At 36.2% G+C, this 27,269-nt stretch overlaps 1 protein-coding gene across 2 annotated transcripts in view; it reads left to right on the forward strand.

Moving 5' to 3' along the window:
• Positions 1-27,269, forward strand: part of ANTXR1 (ANTXR cell adhesion molecule 1) — a 328,385-nt gene that overhangs the window by 120,962 nt on the left and 180,154 nt on the right. For both annotated transcript variants that reach the window (XM_069068888.1, XM_069068889.1), the window contains exon 10: positions 12,774-12,872. In XM_069068888.1, the coding sequence (XP_068924989.1) occupies positions 12,774-12,872 (99 nt within the window). The remainder of the gene's footprint in view (positions 1-12,773; positions 12,873-27,269) is intronic.

Below are 27,269 nucleotides of genomic sequence, written 5' to 3' on the forward strand. Positions count from 1 at the left end.
TTGGTCTGCATGAAACCCCCAGGCATGATTGTTAACAGCAGAGCACACTGAGGAAGGACTTCTGTTTCTACTCTCATGTCTTATAATGCAGTATTTGTATAGACATTTTCTGATCCAGGAATTTAAAATTTTCCATAGTTTCCACATGACAGGGTACTATGCTCTATTCTCCATAAGTCCCTAAGACAAGACACAGCCAATAAGAGAGTAGACTACTTTATAAGATATTCTGCAGTTGATCTGATAAGGCTGGAACATGGTGTTATTGAATAGGACTTGGAGCTCAGCCTGAATTCCAAGATGAATATGTTCTCCTCAGTGTAGTGCCATGGTCTTTGGGGAAATGAGATAAATGGTCTGATCACAGGGCAGTGGGGGAAAAGAATCTTTGAATCAGCAAAAACAACACATGCAATCTGAATGTTAAAAGGTAGATTGCAAGCTTAGCAACAGAAACTAGTTCTTATCCCAACATGTGGCTATTGTGTATTTCTGGTATTCAAAATGGAAATTGAAACATATTATGTCTATTTTAACTAAATAGAGATATGTGGAAATAATGTGGAAATTTGTGAGATTGGTTAGGGGAAAAAAACCCCAACAACTTGTTTTGGAGTTAGAAGACCCAGCATTTAAAACCCAGAACTGGTGCATAGGACACTGCCGAGTTTATTGACTCTGATTCCCTGTCAGTTTGAAGAGGAAGAATGTAGCTAAACTCTTGCTCTTTTGCATTATGTTGAAAGACTTTGTTAATGTCTGTTGTTTTTGTATATCATAGACATTTTCCTATTACGCTGATATGTCCCACCTATTTTCCACACTCTGACTCTCCCTTGTTGCAAAAGAGAAGCTGTTAAAGAAGATAAACAACATTGAAAACTGATCTTACAGAATGGAACATTACGTTTAGTTGCCTTTTGAGGGTTTTTTATTCTATATACTTAGTTTTAGTTATTGTTGTAGTGACATCACAATATTCACAGTGCTGACAGTGACTGTATGCTGGCATAGTTCTCTAGCACAAAATATAAGAGATTCTCCATATAGAAGACAGAAGCAAAATATTTATTCAGACACCAGAAAAGCAAATCCCAAAATCCATCATAGTAGCAAAAAAGTTAACAGACCATAACACCACAGAGAGCCACACAATCCTTTAGCCTTCCCACTAACAAAAACTCACAAGCCTAGCTGTCTCCCTGGATGCATCCTCTCCTCCCTCCAGTTCTAACTGCTCTGACTCCCAGCTTCCTTTGTGCTCTGCCCTTCAGTAAACTCCTCACACTGCTGATTACATTCAGCCTATTAGGGGGCAGGGAAAATCTTCCAAGAGGGAAATTCTTCAAATTACCTTAGCTTATTAAGGGGCAGGGAAGATCTTCAAATTACCATTACCATTACAATTGTGTACATCAGTCGCCTATTTGGGCTTTTTTTAAACCTAAATAAGTTCATACAAGTTTTCCAAAGTTCTCTAAATTTCTCTCATAATGCAGTCATATTTCATCATATTCATGTTTGTTCAGTCATTCCCCCAATTCCCCTTTCTTTCCATTGCTTTTTTTTTTTTGCTTTTTGGAGGGGGGAAGGCTGGGCAATTGGGGTTAAGTGACTTGCCCAAGGTCACACAGCTAGCAAGTGTTAAGTGTTTGAGGCCAGATTTCAACACAGGTTCTCCTGACTCCAGGGCCAATGCTCTATTCACTGCGCCACCTAGTTGCCCCTCCATTTCTTTTTGCTACCACAAAAGTTTTGCTTTATTTGTCAAACCAGATCTCTACTTTTACTACAACTGAAGGCAAGAATAAAGGCAGGTTTATCAGCTTGTTTTTTTTTTAAATTTCCCAAGGGAATTGGCACAATAGATAGATCCTGGGCCTACAACGGGCCTCATCTTCCTGAGTTCAAATCTGCCTCAGACACTTACTTGCTGTGTGACCCTGAATAAGTCATTTAACCCTTTTTGCCTCAGTTTCTCATCTGTTAAATGATCTAGAAAAGGAAATGGCAAACCACTCCTGTATCTTTGTCAAGAAAACCCCAAATGGGGTCACAAAGAGTCAGACATGATTGAAATTACTAAATAAGTACAACACAGGGCAAAAACAAAGCTAGTTAAATCAGCTTATTTTCAAAAAATTTAAATTTACCCAGAGACTCTCAGAAATTCCTAATATTCTCATTTGCCACAAGAGAATAGAACAGATACTATTTTAGTGCTACAAAAGCACTTAGACATCATCTAATCTAAACCACTATTGTTAAGTTGAGGATGGGTCCAGAAGGTTTTAAATTGCCCAAGGACTCACAACTGAGTCAGGATTAGAACTGAGATTTTTGAGGTCTGCTTCTTTTTTTCAGCATTTCAAGTTATATGCCTCCCAAAAACAAATTTTCATGTAAATAATGAAACTGGAGGGGGAAAGGGAGATTAAATGTAGAAAATTGACATATGTTGCCAGAAAACTTGGGCTAATATCTCTACACAGAAACACCAATTTAAAAATGCAGTAACTGAGATCTTGTTCACAATTCTGTTGTGAAGGGTAGTTATTTGTTAGTTCAAGAAGGATTTTATTCTTCATTCATTCATTCATTGTTTCAACAAACATATGAGAGGAATATGCCCTAGTGGAAAGAACATTGATTTGAACTCAGAGGATCTGTATTGGAATCCCTACTTTTGTTATTTATTACCTGTATCACTTAGATAAATGACTTAATCTCTCTGACCTCATATGAGCAAGGGGGGCTCAATAATCTCCTTAGATTCCTGCTAATAGTTTCAAATCTTATGATGTGTAAATATGCCTTATGACTATTGTAACACTGAGTAAAGCAAAGGGTGGGTTGGGAATTGTAATATTGCCACACTTTGAAAGTAAAACTCATTTTCCCTCAGATGAGTAGTAAAGGCCTTCAACCCACAGTGGAGCTTTAAATTCAAAGGGCAGTTGAAAGAGAATTACTCTAAATTGGGAGCAATTACTTAGCAAATTCATTAATTATAGATAACTTTCATTTGTAGGAATAATTATTGCCCTGTCAAAATTTGCTAGAGTAGAAAGTAATTAAAGTCTCCTCATTTTGTGAGAAGTATAAATTTTATTTATTCTATAATATGAAATATACATTTAATATAAATATATTCATTTATATTATATAAATATCTACTATTATATTTAAGATATAATATAAAATAATTTAAGTATTATTTATTCTATTTATACTTTTAATTCTGGAATTATAATGTTTGCTTTTACTGCAAAATGGAAAGAAAAGCTACATAAGTAGGAGGCTGGGTATTCATGTTTGGTCATTAGAAATATCTTGTCCCAGAGATAATACTGCTTAGACTGTTCACTGTGGTGATGAATAAGTCAAATAAATGTACATATTGACTACCTACTTTGTAACTAGTATGGTGTTAGGTGCTATATATTAAGAATAATTTTAGATAATTATATACTTATGATTAAGTATGATTAAGGAGTCATTACCTTGGACTAGTCAAAAGATTTGGATTTAGGTTCTGGCTTTATCTGTGTGACTTTGGTCACTCTAGGCCTCAGTTTCCTTTTCTATATCATGAGTGTGTTCACCTAGTTATCTTTTGACTTACCACCTTGATTAGCCCTTTAGGTCCTTGGGCTCAAGAATCAGCAGGAATTTTACAATTAGCACATTACAGTTGTGTTGATTATACCTTTACTGATATCTTTAAAGAATGTTGGGATGTTAGCAATCACAGATATAAGATGAAAATCAGACTCAGATCCCCATGCTTTAAGTAATTCCTCATGAAGATGTATCTTTGGTCCTGATAGCAGTAATCTACAAAGTGAAAGTCTCACCAAGTTAGGAGAGACACTACTCCTGCCTTTCAATTGCTTTTATCAGCCCTAATGTTTTGAGTACCATGTCAACTGAAGGATATAAACAAAAGGGGCCAAATAATATCATAAAGGCAATTAAGCTATGTCTCTTAAGTCTCTTTTCAGCATGGTGAGGTTGCTTACTATATGTCCTGGGGACTTTACCCCATCTCATCATGTTATAACCTGGTTTTCCATATAGTTAAATTTTTACTTGTCCACAATCACTATGATACTTTCTATCTATGCAGTCCAGACTGTATAATGCTTTCCATCTATAAGCTATGGTAAGCTATAGGAAGACATTGGCCAATATTCCAGAATTCACCCCCTTAATCTTGTCCATGGATTGCCATTTCTCAGATGAGCTACTACTGTGATATAGCTCTAGTTACAGTGTTGTGTCTCTGCCTTAGGGTACAAAAAAATACATCAAATAGATCATGGTTTTAGTTGCTAAAATTCCTGTAATTATAAGATTTGAAAGATAAACTTGCCAGTAGGTCTCAGCCACCTTGCTAGTCTTATTATGGGACCTTACCTGCTATATGAAAGGAAATTAGTCTCAGATCTTTGTCATGGGCACTTAATAGAGGATGGCTACCTCATCTTATGTTTTGTGCACTATAGGTATGATTTCCTTACTGTGGCTAATATGGAAACAAAATATTTCTTTGATTAAGGTACAAATTCCTCCTTGGGAGGTTAGCATTTCCTCCAGCACCCACCAATTCTGGAGGCCGGTGTGGGTCATTCTGTTAGTCTTGGCCTGAAAGCTACCAATTACTCTGGGTATGAGACTTACAACTTCTAAACAATGATGGATATGTTAACTATAGCTTATTTCAACTCAGCCACTCCTACTCCTAAGAATAATTTCTAACCACTTCATATGACAGAGTTTGTATAGATCCCAGATCTATTTAATTCAGCTAATGGGTGGAAATAATATGGGGTTGGACAACTGGAAACCAATGACCCCATGAGATACCAAGAAACAATGAAACAAAGACAAAAGAATGAAAAAATGTGAAATATCTCATTGGAAAAACAACTGACCTGGAAAATAGATTGAAGAGAGATAATTTAAGAATTTTTAGACTATCTAAAGGCCATGATCAAAAAAGGGGGGGCCTAGACATAATGCTTCAGAAAAATTTGAGGAAAAATGCCCTGATATCCTAGAACCAAAGGATAAAAGAGAAATTGAAAGAATCCACCAATCACCTCCTAAAAGGGATACCAAAATGAAAACTCTTAGGAATAATAATATTTCATAGCTGCCAGGTCAAGGAGAAAATGTTGCAAGAAACTAGAAACAATTCAAATATAGTGAAGCCATAGTCAAGATCACACAAGATTCAGGAGCTTCCACTTTAAAGGATAATAAGACTTGGAATATGATATTCTAGAAGGTAAAGGAGCTAGGATTGCAACCAAGAACAACCAACCCAACAAAACTGAGTATACACCTTTGGGGTGAAAATGGATACCTAATGAAACAGAGGACTTCCAAACATTCTTGATGAAAAGAGTAGAGCTGAATAGAAAATTTGACATTGAAATACAAGACTCACGGAAACATAAAAAGGTAAACATGAAAGAAATCATAAGAGACTCAACAAAGTTAACTTGTTTACATTCCTACATGGAAGATCATCCTTGTAACTACTAAAAACTTTATCATTATTAGGGCAGTTAGAGAACATGGGTATGAATTGACTGATGGAATGATTTCAAAAAAATTAAGGGGTAAGAAAGAGGGCTGCACTGGGGAAAGGGGAAAGAGAGAGGAAGAACAGGGAAAATTACCTCACATAAAAGAGGTACAAACAAAAGAGTTTTTAAAATGGCAGGGGAAATGGTGGAAGAGAGCAACACTTGAACCTTACTCTCATAATTGACTCAAAGAAGGAATAGCATATACACTCTGTTGGGTTTAGAAATATATCTTACTTTACAGGGAAATGGGATAGGAAGGAAATTGGGGATGGGGGAGCAGATAGAAGAGAGGGCAGATTAAGGGAAGCAGTGGTCAGAAGCAGAACAGACTTTTGAAAAGGGATAGGGTAAAAGGAGAAAGAGAATGAGAAGGATAACCAGGATGGGAGGGGGGGGAATAGGATGGAAGAAAATACACAATAATCATAACTGTGAATGTGATCATCTCACCCATAAAAAGGAAGCAGGTAACAGAATGGATTAAAAACCAGAAATCAACAATATGTTATTTACAAAAAAAAACAACAAAAACACTTTAATGAGAGATACACACAGTAAAAATAAGGGGTTGGATCAAAATCTATTATGCCTCAGCTGAGGTTAAAAAAATAAAAACAGGAGTAACAATCATCATCTCAATCAAAGCAAAAGCAAAAACAGAACTGATTAAAAGAGATAAGCAGTGATACTACATTTTGCTGAAAGGTATCATAGACGATGAAGTAATATCAATACTTAACATATATGCACCAAGTTGCTTGGCCTCCAAATTCTTAAATGAAAAGTTAAATGAGTTACAAGAGGAAATAGAGAGAAAAATTATACCACTGGGGGATCTCAACTAGTTCCCTCTCAGAACTAGATAAATCTAACCTTAAAATAAACAAGAAGGAAGCAAAGGAGATAAATGGAATTTTAGAAAAGTTAGATATAATAGATCTCTAGAGAAAAATTGAATGGGAATAGGAAGTATACATTTTTCTCAATTGTACATGGTAACTTCACAAAAGTTGACCACAAATTAGAGCATAAAAGCCTCACCAAATGCAGATCAGAAATATTAAATACATCCTTTTCAGAGGATACTACAATAAAAATTATATTCACTAAAGGGCTGTGGAAATACAGATTGAAAATTGATTGGAAACTAAATAATCTAATACTAAAGAATGAGTGGGTCAAAGAAAAAATCATAGAAACAATCAACAATTTAAAGAGAATGACAATGAGACAACCTGCCAAAATTTATGGGATGGAGTCAAAATGGTACTTATAGAAAAATTTATATCCCTAAATGCCTACATCAATAAAATAGAGAAAGATCAGATCAATGAATTGGGCATGCAATTAAAAAAAACAGAAAAGGAACAAATTTAAAATCTTCAATTAAACACCAAATTGGAAGTTCTGAAAAAGTCAAAGGAGAGATAATAATAATTGAAAGTAAGAAAACCATTGAACTAATAAATAAATTTAAGAACTGGTTTTGTAAAAAAAAAAACCAATAAAATAGATAAATCATTGGTTAATTTGATTTTTAAAATAAAGGAAGAAGAAAAATAAATTGCCAGTATTAAAAAAGAGTGAATTCAACACTAATGAAGTTGAAATTAAAGCAACCATTAGGAGCTATTTTGCTAAATCATATGCCAATAAATCTGATGGTCTAAGTGAAATAGATGAATGTTTACAACAAGATGAATTGCCCAGATTAAGAAAAGAGAAAATAGAATGCTTAAATAACCCTCTCTTAGAAAAAAGAAGTTGACAAGCCACAAATGAACTCCCTCAGAAAAAAATCCCCCAGACCAAATTAATTCCCAAGTGAATTCTACCAAACATTTAAAGAACATACAATTCCAATAAAATATTTGGAACAAATAAGCAAAGGAGCCTTACCAAATTCCTTTTATAAGACAAATATGGGGCTGATAATTAAAATAGGAAGAATAGAAACACAAGAAATCCATAGGCCAATTTCCCTAATGAATATAGATGCAAAAATTTTAAATAAAATTCGAGCAAGGAGAGTGCAGCAATACATCACAAAGAGCAGGGATGGTTTAATATTAGGAAAACTATGACATGATTAGCCATATAAATAACAGAAACAACAGAAATCATATTATTATCTCAATAGATACATGAAAAAGCTTTTGACAAAATATAACACTTATTCCTGTGAAAAACACTAGAAAGAATAGGGGAAAATAGAGCTTCCCTTAAAATGATAAGTAGTATCTACCTAAAACCATCAGCAAACCTTTTCTGCAATGGGAATAAGTTAGAAGCCTTCCTAATAAGATCAGGGGTGAAGCAAGGATGTCCATTATCACTACTATTATTCAGTATTGTACTGGAAATGCTAGCTATAGCAATAATACAAGAAAAGAAATAGAAGGAATTAGAATAGGCAACGAGGAAACAAAACTACCCCTCTTTGTAGACAATATGATGGTAAACTTAGAGAATCAACTAAAAACTAGTTGAAATCATTAACAACTTCAGCAAAGTTGTAGAATATAAAAGAAACCTACATACATCATCAGCATATGTATTTATTACCAACAAGGTCCAACAGGAAAAAATAGAAAAAATAATTCCATTTAAAATAACTGCAAACAATATAAAGTACTTGGGAGTCTAGCTGCCAGGACAAAGGCAGGAACTACATGAATACACTTTTCACATGAATAAAATCAGAGCAAAACAATTGGAGAAATGTTAATTGCTCATGGGTAGGTTGAGCCAATATAATAAAAATGAAAATTCTAAATTAGCTTTCTATCTCAGTACCATGTCAATTAAACTACCCAAATTATTTCACAGAGCTTGAAAAAATATTAACAAAATTCATCTGGAAGAACAAAAGATCAAGAATATCAAGAGAATCAATTTTTTGAAATGTAAAGGAAAATCATCTAGCAGTACCAGATCTCAAATTGTATTACAAAGCAGTAATTACCCAAACAATTTGGTGCTGGTTGAGAAATGGAGGGGTGTATCAGTGGAAGAGATTAGGCACATGATATGTAGTTCATAATTGACTATAGTAATCTCATATTTGATAAACCCAAAGATCAATGCTTTGGGGGAAAAGCTAACTATTTGACAAAAATTTCTGGAAAAACAGGAAAGCAGCTTGGCAAAAACTAGGTATAAACCAGTATCTCACACTATATACCAAGATATGGTCAGAATGGATACAGGATTTAAACATTAAGGTTAATATAATAAGCAACTTAGGGGAGCATGGAATATTTTACCTGTCAGATCTACAGATAAAGGAAGAATTTATGACCAAACAAGAATTAGAGAACATTTCAAGATATAAAATGTATAATCTGATTACATTAAATTTGAAAAAGTTTTACACAAACAAAACCAATGTAGCCAAGATTAGAGTGAACACAGGAAACTTGGGGAAATTTTTTACAGGAAGTTTCTCTGATAAAGGCTTCATTTGTCAAATATATATAAAACAGAGTCAAATTCATATAAGAATAGGATTCATTCTCCAAATGATAAATGGTGAAAGAATATGAACAGGCAGTTTTCAGAGGAAGAAATAAAAAATATCTATAGTCATATTAAAAATGTTCTATATCACTATTGATTAAAGAAATGCAAATTAAAACAACTGTGAGGTACCACCTCACACATGTCAGATTGGCTAATGACAGAAAAAAGAAAATGATAAATATTAGAGCAGATGTGGAAAAATTGGGACATTAATGCACTGTTGGTGAAATTCTGAATTGTTCCATTCATTCTGAAGAACAATTTGGAACTATGCCCAAAGGTTTATAATAAAACTGTGCATACCTTTGACTCAATAATACCATTACTAGATCTATATCTCAAAGACATCAAAGGAAAAGGAAAATGAAGTATATGTACAAAAATATTTATAGCACCCCTTTCACAGTGGCAAATATTTGGAAATGGAAGGGATGCCCATCAATTGTGGAATGGCTGAACAAACTGAGGTATATGTTGTGATGGAACACTATTTTGCTATAAGAAATGATGGGTAGAATGCTTTCCAAAAAAACCTAGGAAGATTTATATGAACTGATACAAAGGGAAGTGAGCAGAACCAAGAGAACATTACACATAGTAACAGCAGTAGTATCTGCTGGTCAATTGTGAATGACTTAGCTAGTCTGAGCAATACAATGATCCAAAACAATTCTGAAGGGCATGTGATGGAAAAATTCTGTCCAATTCCAGAGAAAGAACTGAGAGAGTCTGAATACACATGGAAACATATTTGTTTTACTCTATTTTTCTTTCTTTTTGTTCTGTGTTTTTCTTTTGTAACATGGATAATGTGGAAATATGTTTTGCAGGACTTCACATGTGTGAAGTCAACTTTGCTGAAGTTGTTGATGATTTCAACTATATATCAAATTTCTTGCTTTCTCAAGGAGGAGGCAGGAGAAGGATATAGGGAGAGAATAAATAATAGCTTTTTACATGTAACTGACAAAAAATAAAATGAAACTGAGGGGTATTTCATTTATGACTGGTAAGAAATGGTTCCACCCCAAGGGCCACCAGATTCTGTTTTATTACCCCTAAAGCTGCCAAATTTTTTTTTTAGTTAATACTGTTGTTATGTTTATGAAGAGAATTTTCTCTAGTCTACTCCTTTACTCCAGGGATTGCTACTCAAAAATCTCTGTGCAAGTGTTCCACCTTTGGAGAATGAGAGATGGTTTAGAATTGTCTCTGCCACAGCAAGATGGTCAGTCCATTTCAGGAGTTTGGGGGGAAAGTAATCAAAGATATTTTTATAGTCTATTCTATTTTTAAACTATCTCAGTGACGGGATGATATGGGAGATTATATTTCAAGTTCTATGGTGAGACCTTGTCTAATCCAACACATATTTATCATTGAAAGGTTTCCCTTGGTCTGAGGATATTGGTATTTGTCTACACGGGAGAAGAATGTGTTGAATAAGGGTAATGATAGTGGTTTCTACTGTAGCTATTTCACACAGGATCATGAATCTGAACCTGGAGTAGGTATCTACAATGATTGGACATATTTCCCATAACTCTTGGTTTGGGGGGCATTGTAGTCTACCCGCCAATCCCACATGGCCTGAGAGATCTTGAGTATTTAGCAATACTGTTTTTAAGGCATGATTCCACTGGTTGGCATTGAGGACAGGCAGCAATGGTTGATGGCTTTGTCTTGAGTCAGGGAGATCATGGGATCCTATCCTCCATGACCTGAATGAATACAGACCTACTTTGAAACTGTTAACAATATGGCAAAGGCATTTGCTGTCATGTTTTCCCATGTTGATGGGGTTTCTCCTGAGCAATAGAGGCTATTGCAGTCCCCTCTGACAGGAATTCTCTCGTCTGCCACTTCTAAGTTCTGCCACTGATCCTGGCCCAATACAGGTGGCCTCTTGATAGTTTAGCTCTTTATCTTTAGTATCCTCAAACCATTCTGAGTGCCATAACCACATCTCATGACTTTGGATGCATTATTATCTGCTTATCCTGGCCTTGGAGGGTATATTCACAGACTAGCCAACTCTCATGGAATTCTACCCCCTAAAATGACCAGCTAGGCTCCTGATATATTCTAGTTTCTCTGGTAAAGGTCTGTAAAGCTGCTGCTTTCCAATGCTACATGTATTTTTCATACCTTGCTGATCTGTTGGTGAAACAGATCCATTACTGATCTTAGGGGAGTTAGGTCTTCAAATGGTGGAAGAGGAGTGTGCTGGTGAATGTTTAACAACCAGCTCTCTGGGGGAATAAATACATACACTGTTAAGTTTAATTTTCATTATTAACATTTTTTTCAAATCTACACAACAACAAGTCAAGCCCTGATGTATGGTGTTTGTCAGTTTCTGAGGTATAAATGCTGACCTTGAAAATTTATCACTTGACCCATATAATCCAGAAGGGCCAGGGATTTTGTGACTTCCATGGGAGCCCATTTCTTGGGGACATTCACTACCTTCTCCTGTGGTATACATATCCCAGTGAGACCTGGCCTCGCCCCACTCCTACTTCACCATGGAAGACTTTTGGACATGTCCCAACTTTTTGGAACTACCTTGCACATCCTACCCCAAGACAGGGATTGTAGGTTAGAGAATTACTGAATTGCATTTCCCCAAAGACCTTTCCTATGGTAACTGGGTCCCAGTAACATGCCCAGATTTTTCTCACAAAGGCTTTCAGGGAATTTGTGGATCCAAAATTCCAAAGGCCACTTATTATTCTCCTCCCCCCCCCCCAACACACACACACACCCATGTTCGCCATGGGCTTCTTTCTTCTTGGAGTCAAGTCTTGTGGAACTTTATCCACTGAGATGACTGACTAGGACCCTGACCTATTATGGTTTCTCCAAGGGGCATTTGTAGAGCTGATGTTTTCCAGAGTCAGATGCCTTTGTTTATCTTGCTGATCTGTTGATGAAAAAGGCCATTGGTTGATCTTGGGCAGGTGAGGGGAAACAGAGGCTTAACATTCTTCTAATGGCAGAACAGGGGTATGCTGGTAAATGACTTTCATTTACTTTCAGAATCATGGGTCCAGGTGGGGTACACAAGAAAACATCAGGCCATATGTCTTAAAGATTCTTCTAGCCATGCAAGGTGCTAGTTAACCTAGGGATTCTATCCCCTCTTATCATTTTATAACTTTATGTTTTACATTGTTAAATTTCTATTACTCTATAGTCCTGATGAGTTATTGCTGTCTCTATAGCCAGGGTTTAGGGTGTCTTCCAACTTTGCAGTCTGGGTTAGCGGGAGAGCAAAGTCAGTTCCACAATAGTGGAAATTCATTGAAAGCTTAGTTAGTAAGTTACCTGAGGCTGAGAAGCAAATGATTTCACCATTGAAGTCACACACACAAAAAAAATCGTGTCAGGGAAAAGATTTAAAACCAAGTCTTCCTGATTCCAAGTGAGACACTCTGCCACACCATACATTGCCTGGCTACATGAAAGATTAAACTATGGCATTCATTTTTTAACCCAAAAGAATTTTTTGAATATTTTGGCAAAGTTATAGGATAGATGTAAGTAAAATTTGGCTTACTTTGATGCCTCTCAAAGTGAGATGCCAAATGGAGGTTAATCTTTCTGACATTCAATACTTCATCTTAGCATTAATGATTTTCATTTCAGAATCATTTCAAGTGGTGGTGAGAGGAAATGGATTTCGTCATGCCCGTAATGTGGACAGAGTACTTTGCAGCTTCAAGATCAATGACTCCGTCACACTTAGTAAGTCATACGGCCGCTTCTGTTTCTATTAGAATTTCATATGAAAGGAGCACATTATTTTCTTCCCATGCCTAAATACAGACAGATAAGAACCTGTCATTAAAGGCCTCCAGAAGAAATGCTCAGGGGTTTATGAGTCAGCAGTTCATTTTGTGTAACATCATACTATTTCTCTGCTATGGTCTAATTTGAGTCATAGATCAACCAATCCCAAGAAGTGTTTAATCTAGTGGACTGGATCTTATAGAAGTTTAATTTTATTCATTTCTTGCATAATTTAATTCAACCAACATTTGTTGAATGCCTTACTGTATATACAAGCTTTGTATGCTTAGCACTGAGACATAAAGATGACAGAAACAACAGTCCCTCTCCTCATGGTCCTTAGAGTCTAATAGAATAAACATGGCACACAAACACATGAGTATGATACAAAGAGATCCGGGCCACGTCCTCTAAGAATGATGAGAGGGAGAGTCCACTTTCAGTCAAAGGGATCATGGAAGGCAAACATTGAGACTCTTGTTTTGGGGTTTGGGTTTTTTTTTTTTGCCTTTTTGGAGGGCAATTGGGGTTAAGTAACTTGCCCAAGGTTACACGGCTAGTTTTTTTGTGTGGGTGTTAAATATCTGAGGCTGGAACTGAACTCAGGTCCTCCTGACTCCAGGGCCTGCACTTTACTAACTGTGCCACCTAACCACCCAAACAGAACTCATTGTCTTTTTTTTTCTTTTTGGAGGGCACTTGGGATTAAGCGACTTGCCCAACGTCACATGGCTAGTTTTTGTGTTAAGTGTCTGAGACCAGATTTGAACTCAGGTCCTCCTGACTCCAGGGCCAGTGCTCTATTTACTGAGCCACCTGGATTTGAATCCTGCCCCTGCTAATTACTAGCTATGTGACTTCAAGCAAGTCACTTCTCTCTGAGTTTCAGTTTCTTCTTCTGTAAAATGAGGACAGTCAGATTATTTCCTGGAATTGTGATGAGAATCAGAAATTAATATATGGAGTGTTTTGTAAACCACAAGGTGCTATATGCATATCACCAATTTTTTCTTTTTCATTCTTATTCCCCCTCTTCCTCTTGCTAAGCAATGAGTTTTAGTGGAAAGATGGCTGCAGACAGGAAGCCTGAGTTGGAATCCTAGCCCTAGCCCTTGCTACCTATGTGACCCTAAAACATGTTACTTACTCTCTTTGAACCTCCATTTCTTCATCTATGTAATGGGGAGAATGGTTATAAAACTTAAGATGTTATAGAATATGACAAAATATTTTATTATTTTTCCAGTAATATGAGCTATTATTTTTCATGATTATTTTCCAGATTACAAGTGTCAGATTCTATACCTTGCCTGTCCATTTTGTGTGTAATATTCTTCTTCTACATAAAATCCCATAGGTCTCTTTCCCTGTGAGTGAGTAAGAAAGGGATAAAAGGGATTTGACCCCTAATTTTTCAGTGATTTGCTAGTAATTCATAGCAGATATATATGTATATATAAAATATAATCCTAATGAATTAGAATATACTAAGCTCAATACAATTTTAAATATATGTTATATCAATTTATATCAATACTTATAATGAAATTCCCAAGATCTTTTATATTCTATTGCATAATATATTGCTTGGAATAAATGAACCAGCCATTTCCTGAGGATTAGAAATATTTTTGTTTGGGGCAGCCAGGTAGCACAGCAAGTAAGAGCACCGGCTCCAGTGTCAGGATGACCTGGGGATCAAATCTGGGCTCAGATACTCAGCACCACACCCAGAAATAACTGGCTGTGCAACCTTGAGCAAGTTACTTAACCCCTATTGCTTTTTTAAAAAAATATTTTTGTTATATAGAGATTGTATTATTCAGAATCATCCTAATTTATTAGTTTAAGATGATATGGCATACAAAAGTCTTATGAGTATGGGAAATAATGTTTTGATGGGCTGTAATACAATTTCTTCAGGAGACTACTCCAGGGAAATGATTCCCATTCTTTCTTTCTCTCTTGAACTTTCATAATTATTGGAAAGATTCAGTCTTAATTTACAACCCAGTTGCACTTCCTCAACAAACTGAAACCTGGGGAAACGGGGCAATTTTATTTCAATACAGCTGTTTCCTCATAAAACACATCATATAGTTTGACTTACAACTCAACTCAAGGGTGTGTTTATTAAAAAATGTTTTGGCTGTCAACAGTAGGGAAAATTTTGAGTTGGAGGAAAAGGACTGGCTGCACATTATTTTTCCAGGCTATATTTGATATGAAGCCCTTTTTAACTGCCTTGTTATGTCATGGAATTGACCTTGGATTCTCAAAGGCAATTCTAGTAGAGAGCAAAGTCTAGAAGCTACTACACATCTAGGAGAATATCAAGTGTGGAGACAGCATGTGATACCATATCCATCAGGTTAGACCAGCCTAGCTTAGTGCAGACAGGAATGTTTATTACCAATGTCTAGCCATGCAGGGATGGATTTTTTGCTAGCCATAAGAACTCATGAAATTGATCTATTCAAGTAGAAAGAATGCATGACCGATGAATATATAAAGCCTTGAAGTACAGATTAATATACACAACTGTATGCTTGTGTATCCTCCTTTCATTCGATAGTCTTTAATGCCTGTTATCTGCTGAATATTGCAGCAGGTGCTATGAGGGGACAAAGTAGACCCACCTTCAAGTTTTTATAAATCTAGTTGTATAGACAAGGTGTATTCATAGAAGGCTATAAACCAAAGAGGATGTTAATGATTTACATGATAATTTTATTATATATTTAAAAGAAATGGCAAGTTGTACATAATAGATTTACAGTTTCATGTGCAATCATTTTTTTTAATTAGGCTACGGTATGTAAATGCTTGTTTTATTCCATAAATTAAAAATAAAACAAAGGCATTACATATTCTCACAGAACTATATAAACAAGGAGAAATGCATTTAGTACAAGTCTGAAACCATCTTGGGGCAGTTGGAGACAATGTAGCATTTGAAGATGCTTCAGTATCTTCAAGCAGGGTGGTTGGTGGTACCATGGAAGAAGACCTGAATTCATATGTGACCTCAAATACTTACTAGCTGTGTGACTCTGGGCAAGTCACTTAATCTCTGATTGCCTCAGTTTCCTCAACTGTAAAATAGGGGCATTAATAGTACCTACTTTGCAGGGTTGTTGAGAAGATCAAATGAAATGATTTTTTTTTAAAGTTCCACCTTAGCAAATCACAGCTGGCAGTTTTTTAGCTAAAATTTAGTGCTTATTCTGACCTCAAGGCCATAAACTGAGAAAAGGAGAAAACTTGGCTTAGAAAATGTTTTGTGAGTTAACAAATGTCAGTAGTTGAAGATAATATTTTTGTGTGTGGATTCATCTAAAGTAAAATAAATTTTTGCTAGAATTTTGGGTCAACTCTGGCTCAACTTTCTATAATTATTGGAAATGCCCATTGGCTCAAAGTGGATACTCAAATAGATCTATTCTTATTAATTTGAGGGTTCCTCATCAATGATTCAACTCACTACTCATTCATACCTTCCAATCCTGTGTGACACTTGTGCTTGTATGTTCCCCATAACGAGTATATAACATGGACCACTGGCCAGGTCCACACACTGTTGGTTGTTGTAGAAGTAGAATTGATTCAACTTGGTAATTGTTTGGCTATGAGAGGTAAAAGAAAAGGAAGAATCAACAGTACCACCAAGTTTTCAAACATGGAAGAGTGGGTAGTATTTTTTTTCCTACAGTAACTCAGGAAATCACCTACTTTGAGATGAAGTTACAGTCAGCATTAGTGAAGGGACTTCCCACAATGATAAAATCATGAATGTGTGATGCATCAAAGTGTGTTTTTTACAAACCCAGTCTTGTTATTTTGCCTCAGAATCATGGGATCATTCATATAGATCCTGGAAGAGACCTTAAAGATGATCTAGCCCAACCCTTTCATCTGTCTCTTACAAAAGGAGGAAATTATAGTGTACTTTTCATTACGGCCTTAGCAAAGCATGCATTTTTCTTATTTACCAGCCATTTAATAGCCCATTTCTTCAGTTCAAAAATGTGCCAGTGTCTCTTTTTTAGAATTCCAACTTCTCCACAAATGGATTTCCAGTTGAAAACAGATCTTTTCTTGGATCATGATTCTAAGTCTAGAGTAAGGAAAAAGTATAGCCAGAACAAACACAGATCACTATTTGCTAAGTTATGTGAAGATTTCCAAAGTATTTTCTCAGCCAGTGCTAGGCTTAGTCTAAGGACTGAAGAACTCCTGCGAGTCTATATCCATTAAAATGCTAAAAGGCAATATGTGAGTTTGGTTAAATCTAGGGATTTAAAGGGGAAGTCCACTCCTATCTGAGGATCTTTACCTATAGGCTGTCTGGCTTTTTTCTTAAGGAGCAGGCATCAGCAATAGTTGTAATCTGCAGATATCTACAGATAAAGTTACATTGAGGAAATATCTTGTGCATTCTTAATTCTTCACCATTTATTCTAGATGTGAAATTCCTGCTAGCAAGTACTAGCAACTTTAAGTCATTCTGCCTAAGTGGAACTTGTTTATGTGTGTAGAATAGACTAGTTCCTGGTCCTTGGAGCATGAATTTCTCTACTGAAGAAAAAAAAGAAAGACTTAAAAGAAATATCTAGTCTAGCAAAACACAGCTGGCAATTTTCATGTTAAATTCAGCAGTTACTCTGACCTCAAGGCAACAAATTGAGAAAAGGCTAATTCTTGGCTTAGAAGATGATTTGTGAAATGTCAACAGTTGGAAGTAATTTTTCAATGGATCTCATCCAAAGTAAAATGAAATTTTGCTAAGACTTTGGGTGCCATTGTTCATCTTCAGTTTTCTTCTAATGCCTAGCAAGTACCCATTAACTTGCAGTGGAGTTGTGTATCCAAGGGAATACTGGTTGTCCAGAAAATAGTGTGCTGTCATGGGGAAGAAAGCTGGATTTGGAATGAGATTATAGGGGCTGGAGCTCAACCACTTGCTAGCTGTGTGACCTTGAGCACTCCATCTCTTTCTGATTCTATCTCCTTATCTATAAATGAGAGCATTGTACTAAATGGTTTCTAAGATTCCTTCTATCCCCAAATTCTATGATCCTATGGCTCTAAACCTGGCTTTGCCAGAAATGTAATATGGCACTTTGGGCAAGTCATCTAACCTTGTTCTGTCTTTGTCTTACTCATCTATAGATTAAACATAATTACTCCTTCCCTACTGACTCTATAGCATTAAGGATCAAATAAGAAAGTTGGCAAAAGTAGTTGGGGAATGGAACTGTTCTGCATTCTTGTTGCATGTCAAGTAGACAAAGTTTTGTTCTTAGAAGCATTTTTGGAACTTATTGACCAGTCTTTCTAATGCCCTCTTTTTCTGGTTCTTCATCATGGGGTTCAGGGACCTTGAGCCTCAAAAGCTAGAGAAGTAAAGGGTAAGCTCTGCCAAGTCTTCTCCAGTTGGAAAGGTTTCAGATTCACAAAAGGATGGTATGATGTGCAAGGTCCAGACTAGCTAGGCATAAGAAAGATTAACACCGTGATGGGGATTCCCTATACTTTATCAACATAAAGAACTCCCAGTGTGAAAACTTTCTACCAATAGAGGTTGTCAGCTCATCTGTAATATAGTTTTAGAGTTCTTGGGGCACTGAGAGCTTTAGTGTCTTGCCAATAATCATACATCCATTTTGGGTCAAAGGCAGCACTTAGGTTTAAGTCTTCCTGTCCTAAAGGTTGGTCTTTTCTCTACTATGACACCCTAACAGAATGTTAGACTGATAGAAAAATATGTGGACTTTCTTCTCACTTGTCCTCAGTTACTCATCATAAAATGAAGTTAGATTCCATGATCTCTAAGTTTTAATACTAGGATTCTTATTTTTATCTTATGTGCTATACTTTCAGTCAGGTTGAGTTCTAGATTATATAACAAAATACTAAAGTATCCTCTACCTAAGACCTTATGATTGCCTTTCCACACTTGTTTTCTGACTTCAGTGGCACTCTTGAGTGTTTTAAAATACAGACAGATTCCTTGGAGTTGGGATGTTGATCTCTGACAATAATATATATTTAATTTTTATTTTAACTGCTGCCTTCAGTGCTATCTTATAATGGAGAAGTAGAGATTTGAAAAGCTAAGATATAGCAATGGGAAGGATATTTTTTAACCCAGCCAGCAAATAAGACCTAAGTTTTAAAATCTAGTTCATTTGAGACAAAGAGAGCCAGTGTCTCTTCCTCCTATCTTCATAAAGAAGGTAGTTCTGGTGGCCAAGAGTGGCTCCTATGAGAAATTCAAGGAAGGTCACTTTCAAGAGTTATATGCATAAGATGTTCTTGTATTCAAGTTTGTCTCCAAACATTGATTCATTTACACCCAAGCTGTCTAACATCACCAGGAAAAGGAGGAACCAATTCTATGAGAAGTTGGTGTAACTATAGAATCCTGTTGCCTACCACCAGGTATGCCCTGGAGGATGAGGAGTGAGAGCAGTTGATGAAATAAATATACAATTCTAGACTGAATCTGGAGTGCAGTTTCATTGTCACTCTTCCTGTGCACCAAAGGCTTACCTGGATCACCTGCTTCTCATTGTTCATCCAACTATACTCCCAAACTAGAGTATAGCCAACCTCCCTAAGCCTCCTTAAGGGTCTTAGCTAAAACCTACCTTTGATGTTGTAAACAGCAACCCAATCATTCACAAAATTTCCTTCTCTTTCATGCTTGTGCCAAGCTCCTCTAATCACTATGCCAACAATTAGTTCAAAGCAAAAGCATTTAATAAAATAAGAAAAGTGCTAATTAAATATTTCTCAGATAAACCCAGAGCTTGCTCTCTGAAATATACACACACCAAAGGGAAGAGTGATCAACTATTGGAAAGGCAACTTCACCTCAAGTTCACTGATGTTTTTTGGTGATGCCACAGCATTGTTCCTGCTGGGCCAGCTCCCCTGTGCTCTTGGGATGCTGTGTACAATTAATTTTTCTCCTCCTTCTCTGACTAAACAGACTGAACAATGCAGATACTTTCGAATACGGGAGTCCAGCACATCGCCTAATTTTGATGAGGATTACAGAAAATGCTTGGAGTATTTTTCCTACAGATCACTGCTTACTACTACCAGGCAAATGACATGGTAGAGTACAAGAATCAAGACATAAAATGGTCCTTGTGTTCCCTACATATCCTGTCCCCAACAGAATAAGAAAATCTAGCTTTCTATGGCAGAGTACACTGGGAGAAATATATTGTACAGAGAAATTCTGTTCAATTAATTTATAACTTTCTATCCCACTTTGGTCTGCTGAAAACTTAAAAAACTGAACATATGGTAGACAACCATGTGAAAAGCATCTGAAAGTAGGATTTTGAGAAGCTAGGGTAGCCCTAGAGAAGACCCAGAGACAAGGGAAGGTACAATGAGACTAACACAAAAGTAGTATAGTTTAGTCAATGTAGTTACAGAACCTCTGATTTGGAAACCCCCTCCCTCAATATAGATTATAATCTGTCTGTGACTTAACACATAAATCCTAAGGAGTTGTTTGAATTACATAAAGGTTAAGTTACTTGCCCCAGGTCACACAGCTAAGTAAGTATCAGAAGCAGGCTCTGAACCCAGGTCTACCAGATTCCAAGTCCAGCACTGTATCAACTATGTCATACTATGGTCCAAAAAAATTATTTAAAAGATAATGTAGTCCTCTCTTTTTGAAAGACTAACAAAGTAGTTATTTTGTTATGTTATATTTTTATAATATATATGTAATATTAGATATATAATCATATAATTGTTATATAATAACAGCTATTAGCCAATAGGACCAAAGAGAGAAGGGAAAAAGGAAATAACTCATCTAAATAAAAAAAGAGAAACTAGAATTCACAACAAATATAGAAGAAATAAAGAAAAACGATTATATCCATTTATATGCCAATAAAACTGAAACTTTAAACAAAGCAAATTCAAAAAAATACCTATTAAACATAAAATAAGTTAGCAAAATAGGACATAGAGAATCTAAACAATTTAATCTTAGAGGGGAGAAGCAAGTGAATCATAAATGAACTCATAAAGAAAAAAATTGTTCCTAGATCTGATACATTTACAAAAGAATTCTATCAAACATTCATAGAAGAAGTAATCTCTATGCTTAACTATTTTCAAAACTAGACTATTTTTAAAAACAAAGAAGACACTCTATTAATCTCTTCCCATGATATAAATATGATCTTTCACAAACCAGAGAGAATTAAAGCAAAGAGAACTACATATTGCTATCACTCAAATATTGAAATGAACTTTAAACAAATATACTGGCAAAGCAATGTGTAAAAAAAAATCAGTACAACCAAGTTCAAATTATGTCAGAAATGCAAGGATGGTTCAACTCTAGAAATTTTATTAATATAATCAAATCAATAATAATAACAATGAAATCAAATGATTATATTAAAAGATGTAGAAAAGGCCTCTGGAAAAAAACAGATCTAATGTGTTAAAAATATTAACTGATGCTTAGTGTCACATTGACATTTGCAAAGTGCTTTAAGTATATTTTTTTCCTTTTTATCCTCAAAGCAACCCTGTGAGGTGAGTACTAAAGGTATTTTTATCCCCTTTTTATGGATGGGGAAGTTGAGACACAAAGAGGTTAAATGGTTAATGTTGCATTGCAGTTGCCAGTGTCCAAATCCTCTCTGTGGAATACCTAATCCATGCCTTTCTCTTGCCAGTTTGACAGTGCATGGTGGATGCATATGAAAATCAATTATACAAAATTTCAAAGAAATGTGCACCATTTCTGAAAAAGTAAGATCCTCTTTCCCCTCAAGAACCACCCATCCAATTATGCCATGGATAGCTAGTCAGTCAATAGGCATTTGTTAAGTGTGTTAAGTGTTTATAATGTGCCAGGCCCTGTGCAAATGCTGGAGATGTAAAGAAAGGCAAAAACATTCCCTGCCCTCAAGGAGCCCAAAATCTAAAGCAAGAGAGAAAAAGCAAAGAAATATGTACAAATAAATTACATACAGAATAAATAGGAAATAATCAACAGAGATAAGGCGGCTAGCATTAAGAGGGATTGGGAAAGACTTCCTATATAAGGTGGGATTTTAGCTGAGACTTGAAGGAAGCCAGGAGAATCCAGAGGTGGACATGAGAAGAGAGAGCATTCCAGGGGGGGAGAACAGCCAGTGAAAATGCCCAGAGTTGAGCCAAATTTGTCTTGTTATTCCCCAAACAGGACATTCAATCTCTCAATTCTCTGCCTTTGCAAAAGACTGTGTCCCCCATGCCTAGAATTCACTCATTCCACCTCTTGGAAGTCCTAGCTTTTTTCAAAGGTTGGCTCTAATACCACCTCCTGCTTAAGGCCTTTCCTGATCCCCTCAGCTGTTAATGAATTCCCCCAAATTATTTACTTTGTATATGTTTTCTATACATTCATATATGTGTATATTTTTTCTTTATGAGTTCATTTATAATACATTTATAATATACCCCCTCCTTAGAATGTATACTCATTTAAGTGCAGTGACAATTTATTTCTGATTATTAAATCTCTAACATCTAGCACAGTTGCTGGTACACACATATTGAGAGCTTATAAGTATTTTTTGATCAACTGACAATAAAAAAACTATTAGATTTGGAAGAAAGTTATTGGTTATGCTGAAAAGTCTTTTTTGTTGGTGTTTTTTTTTTAATAGAATGGTAAGAGGAAAGGCAGAAGGAACTTCCTTTATTCTGAATGCCCTGATAAGATCAGAATTATAGGCTAATGGGTGGAGATTTCATATAATCAGGGAATAAGTACTAGAATTCTCAGTTGTCTGGGTTCTTAACATTTTTTGGTAGATCACAAAACTCTTTGGCAATCTGGGAAAGCCTGTGTACTCCTCAAAATAAGCTCCTTAAATAAATAAAATAAAGTAAATATTTTATAATATATATATGTGTGTGTGAGTGTGCGTGTGTGTGTGTGTGTGTGTGTGTGTGTAATACCGTGGTATTACAAAGGAAACCAATTATATTGAAATATATTTATCAAAATATATATATTTTTAAAGTTCACGGGCACCACATTAGGAACTCTTGTTTTAGGAGATGATCTGTAGGACTTTTTTCAATTTCAGGATTCAGAACCATGTCCTTTTTTAACATTATGATGAAAACTGCCCCTCCCTCTATGCAAATGCTATTGAAAACAGAAGCAAAACAATGGATCATTGATAGTCCACAAGCTGTGATTTACATTTGTCAGAGAAGAAAACTAGATTTCTTTAGTTAGAAAGATTTAAAAACTAGTTTCTTCATTTTTGTCATATTATCAAACTTCCTTCACTACTGGAATCCTCCTGTAATGCACCATGAAGCACAGATAGCTTGTTTTTTTAAGACTATGCCAATAAAGCAGATGCGGCCAAATTTGGAAGACTCTAAGTGCAGACCCAATGATGTGTCTGTTATCTGAGAACTAGACTAGCTGAGCTTCAGAGCTTTAATAGCTGAAAATAGCACTAGGACTTTTGGGACAATCTGTATAGGCTCCTCTGTATGGTTTTAGAGCCCTTGACAACCTCCATTTCCAAATTTATTCTGCATTAGCTCCCTCATGAACTCCAGTCAAACTTTTGTTCAGTGGCTTCAATCATGCCTGACTCTTCCTGTCACCATTTGAGGTTTTCTTGGCAAAGATACTGGAGTGGTTTGCCATTTCCTTCTCCAGCCCATTTTATGGATGAGGAAACTGAGGCAAACAGGGTGAAGTGACTTGCCCAGGGTCAAATAACTAGTAAGTGTCTGAGGCCGGATTTGAGCTCAGGAAGAGGAGTCTGCAGGCCCAGAACTCTATCCAGTGTGCCATCTGGCTGTCCCAGATAAAATAGTCTTTTGGCTATTCCTCACACGTGACACCCCATTTTCCATGTCATCGCCTTTCTACTGACTGCCCCATTGACTCAGACTGTTCTCCTTCTTCAGAAACACCTGGATCCTCTCCTCAAGAATCTCCTTTTACATGAACTTAACCCATTCCCCAGCTATTGATGTCCTTCCCCAAAAGACAATTTATTTTGTATATATTTTGCACACACTCTGCTTAATAATGTACATGTTGTCTCCCACAGAGAATGTAAGCTCCTTGAGAGCAATCAATCAATAAACACTTATTAATTGTTACTATGTGCCAGGCACTGTGCCAAGTGCTGAAGATACAAAAGAGGCAAAAGACAGTCCCTGCCCCCATGGAGCTTACAATCCAAGGGGGAAGACAACATGCAAACAAATGTATAGAAGGCAAGCTATATACAGGAAAATTGGAGGTAATTAACAGAGAGAAAGCACTAGAATTAAGATGGTTTGGGGAAGGCTTTCTCTAGAAGGTGGGATTTTAGTTGAGACTTAAAGGAAGCCAGAGAGGTCAGTAGTCAGAGTGGAGAAGGGACAGGCCAAAGACTAGTTTTTATCTGCCACCTAATGGGCCCTTGCTAAATGTTTGCTGCTTGCTTGATTTTCATTGATGCTGGTGGAAAAAAACGAGAGCTAAACTGTAGGCTGGATTTTCTCCCTTAATTATAAATGACATTGATATATAACATAGTAAATTATATTATATATAATAGAAAAAATATGACATTATCTCATCTGATCCATATGAATTAGGCACTGAAGATATGATTACCCCCATTTTAAAGATGAGGAAACAGGCTCCAAGAAATTAAATGACTTGCTCCATATTATACAACCATGAAACCCTAGAGATGGCATTCATACTCTATGTCTCAGGATTCCAGTTCCAATACTCTTTCATCATATCATGTTGCCTCTCTAAGACACATCCTTAATCACCAGTCCCTAAACTAGCTTCTATTTGGATATCACGTAAAAATACTTACATAATCCCAAGGAGAATGGGGATCGGATTCTGGGAGAAAAAGAGAATGAGAATTTATTGTGTCCCTAGAGTAGACCATTCCTTGCCCCTATATCCAATGCAAATACTGCAGTAGATATGTAAACTTTGGGAGGGGCCCAAATAATGGTTTCAGTTTTGTTTGTTTGATTTGAGGACTTTTAGAAAGTTCACCAAATAAGTGGGAAAAATTTCTCACCCTTTTCCTTTTGACCAAAAGCCAATATCTATATCAAGAATGGACTGCCTGATGTTTTAAAGTATTTGAATTATTGTACTTTCTCCACAAAGGGGGAAAAATCCATTGCTATTAGGGTTTAAATTGAGCAGGAAATCAGAGGCCAGTATTTAACCCACATTGAACCAGTCTTCTACATTAAGTACTTCCTACTTCACCAATTACGAAGCAGATATTTTAAGCAAAATATAGACTTGGAAAATCACACATTTACTCTTTATAGGTCCTAGAGCTGAACTCTTCAACCAGTAGACAACTATCTAATTGCAGATTTTAGAGACTGATTTTCCTTCTTTACAACAGAAAGAGGTAAATGTTGAATATCTCTAAGGCTTCTTCCAACTTGAGATCTATTGATTTGATGGAGTCTTACCTGATAGACCTTGGACTCCACTCCCACCACTTCCACCCTACCCCCAAACTCCTCATCTGCAGCCAGTTCCCAGCCCCACCAAGAGACTTTCTTGTTAACATCTACTGTAGTTTTATCAAAAAGAACCAGGAGTAGCAGCCAAGAGACTTGGGTTCTACAGTTGACAATCAGTAAACATGTGTTAAGTGCCTACTATATTCCAGGCCCTGTGCTAAGCACTGGCATCTATAGTATCAGTTCTTCCTCTAGGTAGCTGAATATCCATGGATAAATCAGTAAATCTCTCCGTGCCTTATTATTCCTCCTTTGTAAAATGAAAGCTTGGGGCTACAGAATTTATAAGGTCCCTTTATACTCTAACATGTCAGTCTGCTCTAGACCATCCAACCCTTTCCTTCAACCCCCATTGGAAACTTCATTGCCATAACTCTTCCTCCTATTTTTAATTTTTAAATACATTTTTATAGATAGCTTGTTTTTATATCACCACTTCCTACTGTATCCCTCCCTTTAAAATAAAGAAGGAAAAAGAAAGGAAGAGAAAAGTTCAGATAAACTAAATAATATACCAGAAAGTCTGATGTTACAGGCATTGCTTCACAGGGGGTCAGCTGATGAGCTGGAAAATAGCTGAAAGAACAGAGAAAACTAAGAGTTAGAAAAATCCAAAAACTGGAATGATAATAACATTAATGATGATGATGATAACAGCTAACATTTATATAGTACCTACTATGTGCCAGGCATTATGCTAAGTTCTTTACCAGTTTTATCTCATTTGATCCTCACAAAAATCCTGTGAGGTAGGAGCTATTATTATCCTATTTTATAATTGAGGAAACTGAAACAAAAATAGGTTAAGCAACTTGCCTAAGGTCACACACTTAGTAAGTGTCCCAGGACAGATTTGAATCTGACTCTTCCTTCTCTTAGACCTTTTTCTCTAGTCACCATGCTCTATTTCCACAAAATCCAAGGGCTGATTGCCTTCTGTGAGAGGCTGAGGAGAAGGGAGAAGGGCATCTCTTAAATGCCTAACAGACCAAGTGAGGAGCAGATGATGGCTTTTGGTATTGTTCTTTTTCCCAATGTACTGTTCCAAGATGGAATCAAATGACTGAAGTTATTGGAAACCAAAGGCTCCGATTTTGTTTAGAGCGAGCACACACACACACACACACACACACACACACACACACGAGTCACTCATTTTTGTGGTGAAATGAATGCATGCTCTAAAGCAAACAACTTTTCTTTCCAAAGGGGAGAGGTCAGCTCTGAGCTCATGAGTGATCTCTTGGGCTAGGATCCTAATAAATTATCTAAATCAGCAGACTTCCATTGGTAGGGGGATTTAAGATAATCTTTTTTTAAAAATCCCAAGAGTAATTTCCTATTTCTTTTCCTCTTGAAATATTTGAATTTCAGTTGTTGATCCATGTCAGCAGCAAAAGAGATAGAGAAGGAAGGATAGAGAAGAACACTTAACTGATACCAGATCATTTAAATCTAGTTATTAGAAGATCATAGAATCATATTCATAGAGGAAGGGTCCTTAAAGATCTTATAGCTCAATGTCAAAGTTTTACAAATGAAGAAGCCAAGACCCAGTGTTGAGGAGACATCCAATCCAATCCAACTGGACACAGTACTAATCCATATACTGGCTCAAGCTGTAATTTGAACCAAGGTTCTCTGACCACAAAGTCACTATTCGTATCTGCTACATTTGTTGTGGGAGGTAGGAGGATTACTGGAGCTCTATGAAATGACCCATGAGTGTAAACTCTGGGACACAAACTTGACAATTCTCCTGCATCTCTTGCCTGTGGT

This window comes from Petaurus breviceps, unplaced genomic scaffold (assembly GCF_028583685.1).
Source record: "Petaurus breviceps papuanus isolate PSGF00001 unplaced genomic scaffold, PetGlider_PUasm1.0 90775, whole genome shotgun sequence".
NCBI classification, from domain to species: domain Eukaryota; kingdom Metazoa; phylum Chordata; class Mammalia; order Diprotodontia; family Petauridae; genus Petaurus; species Petaurus breviceps.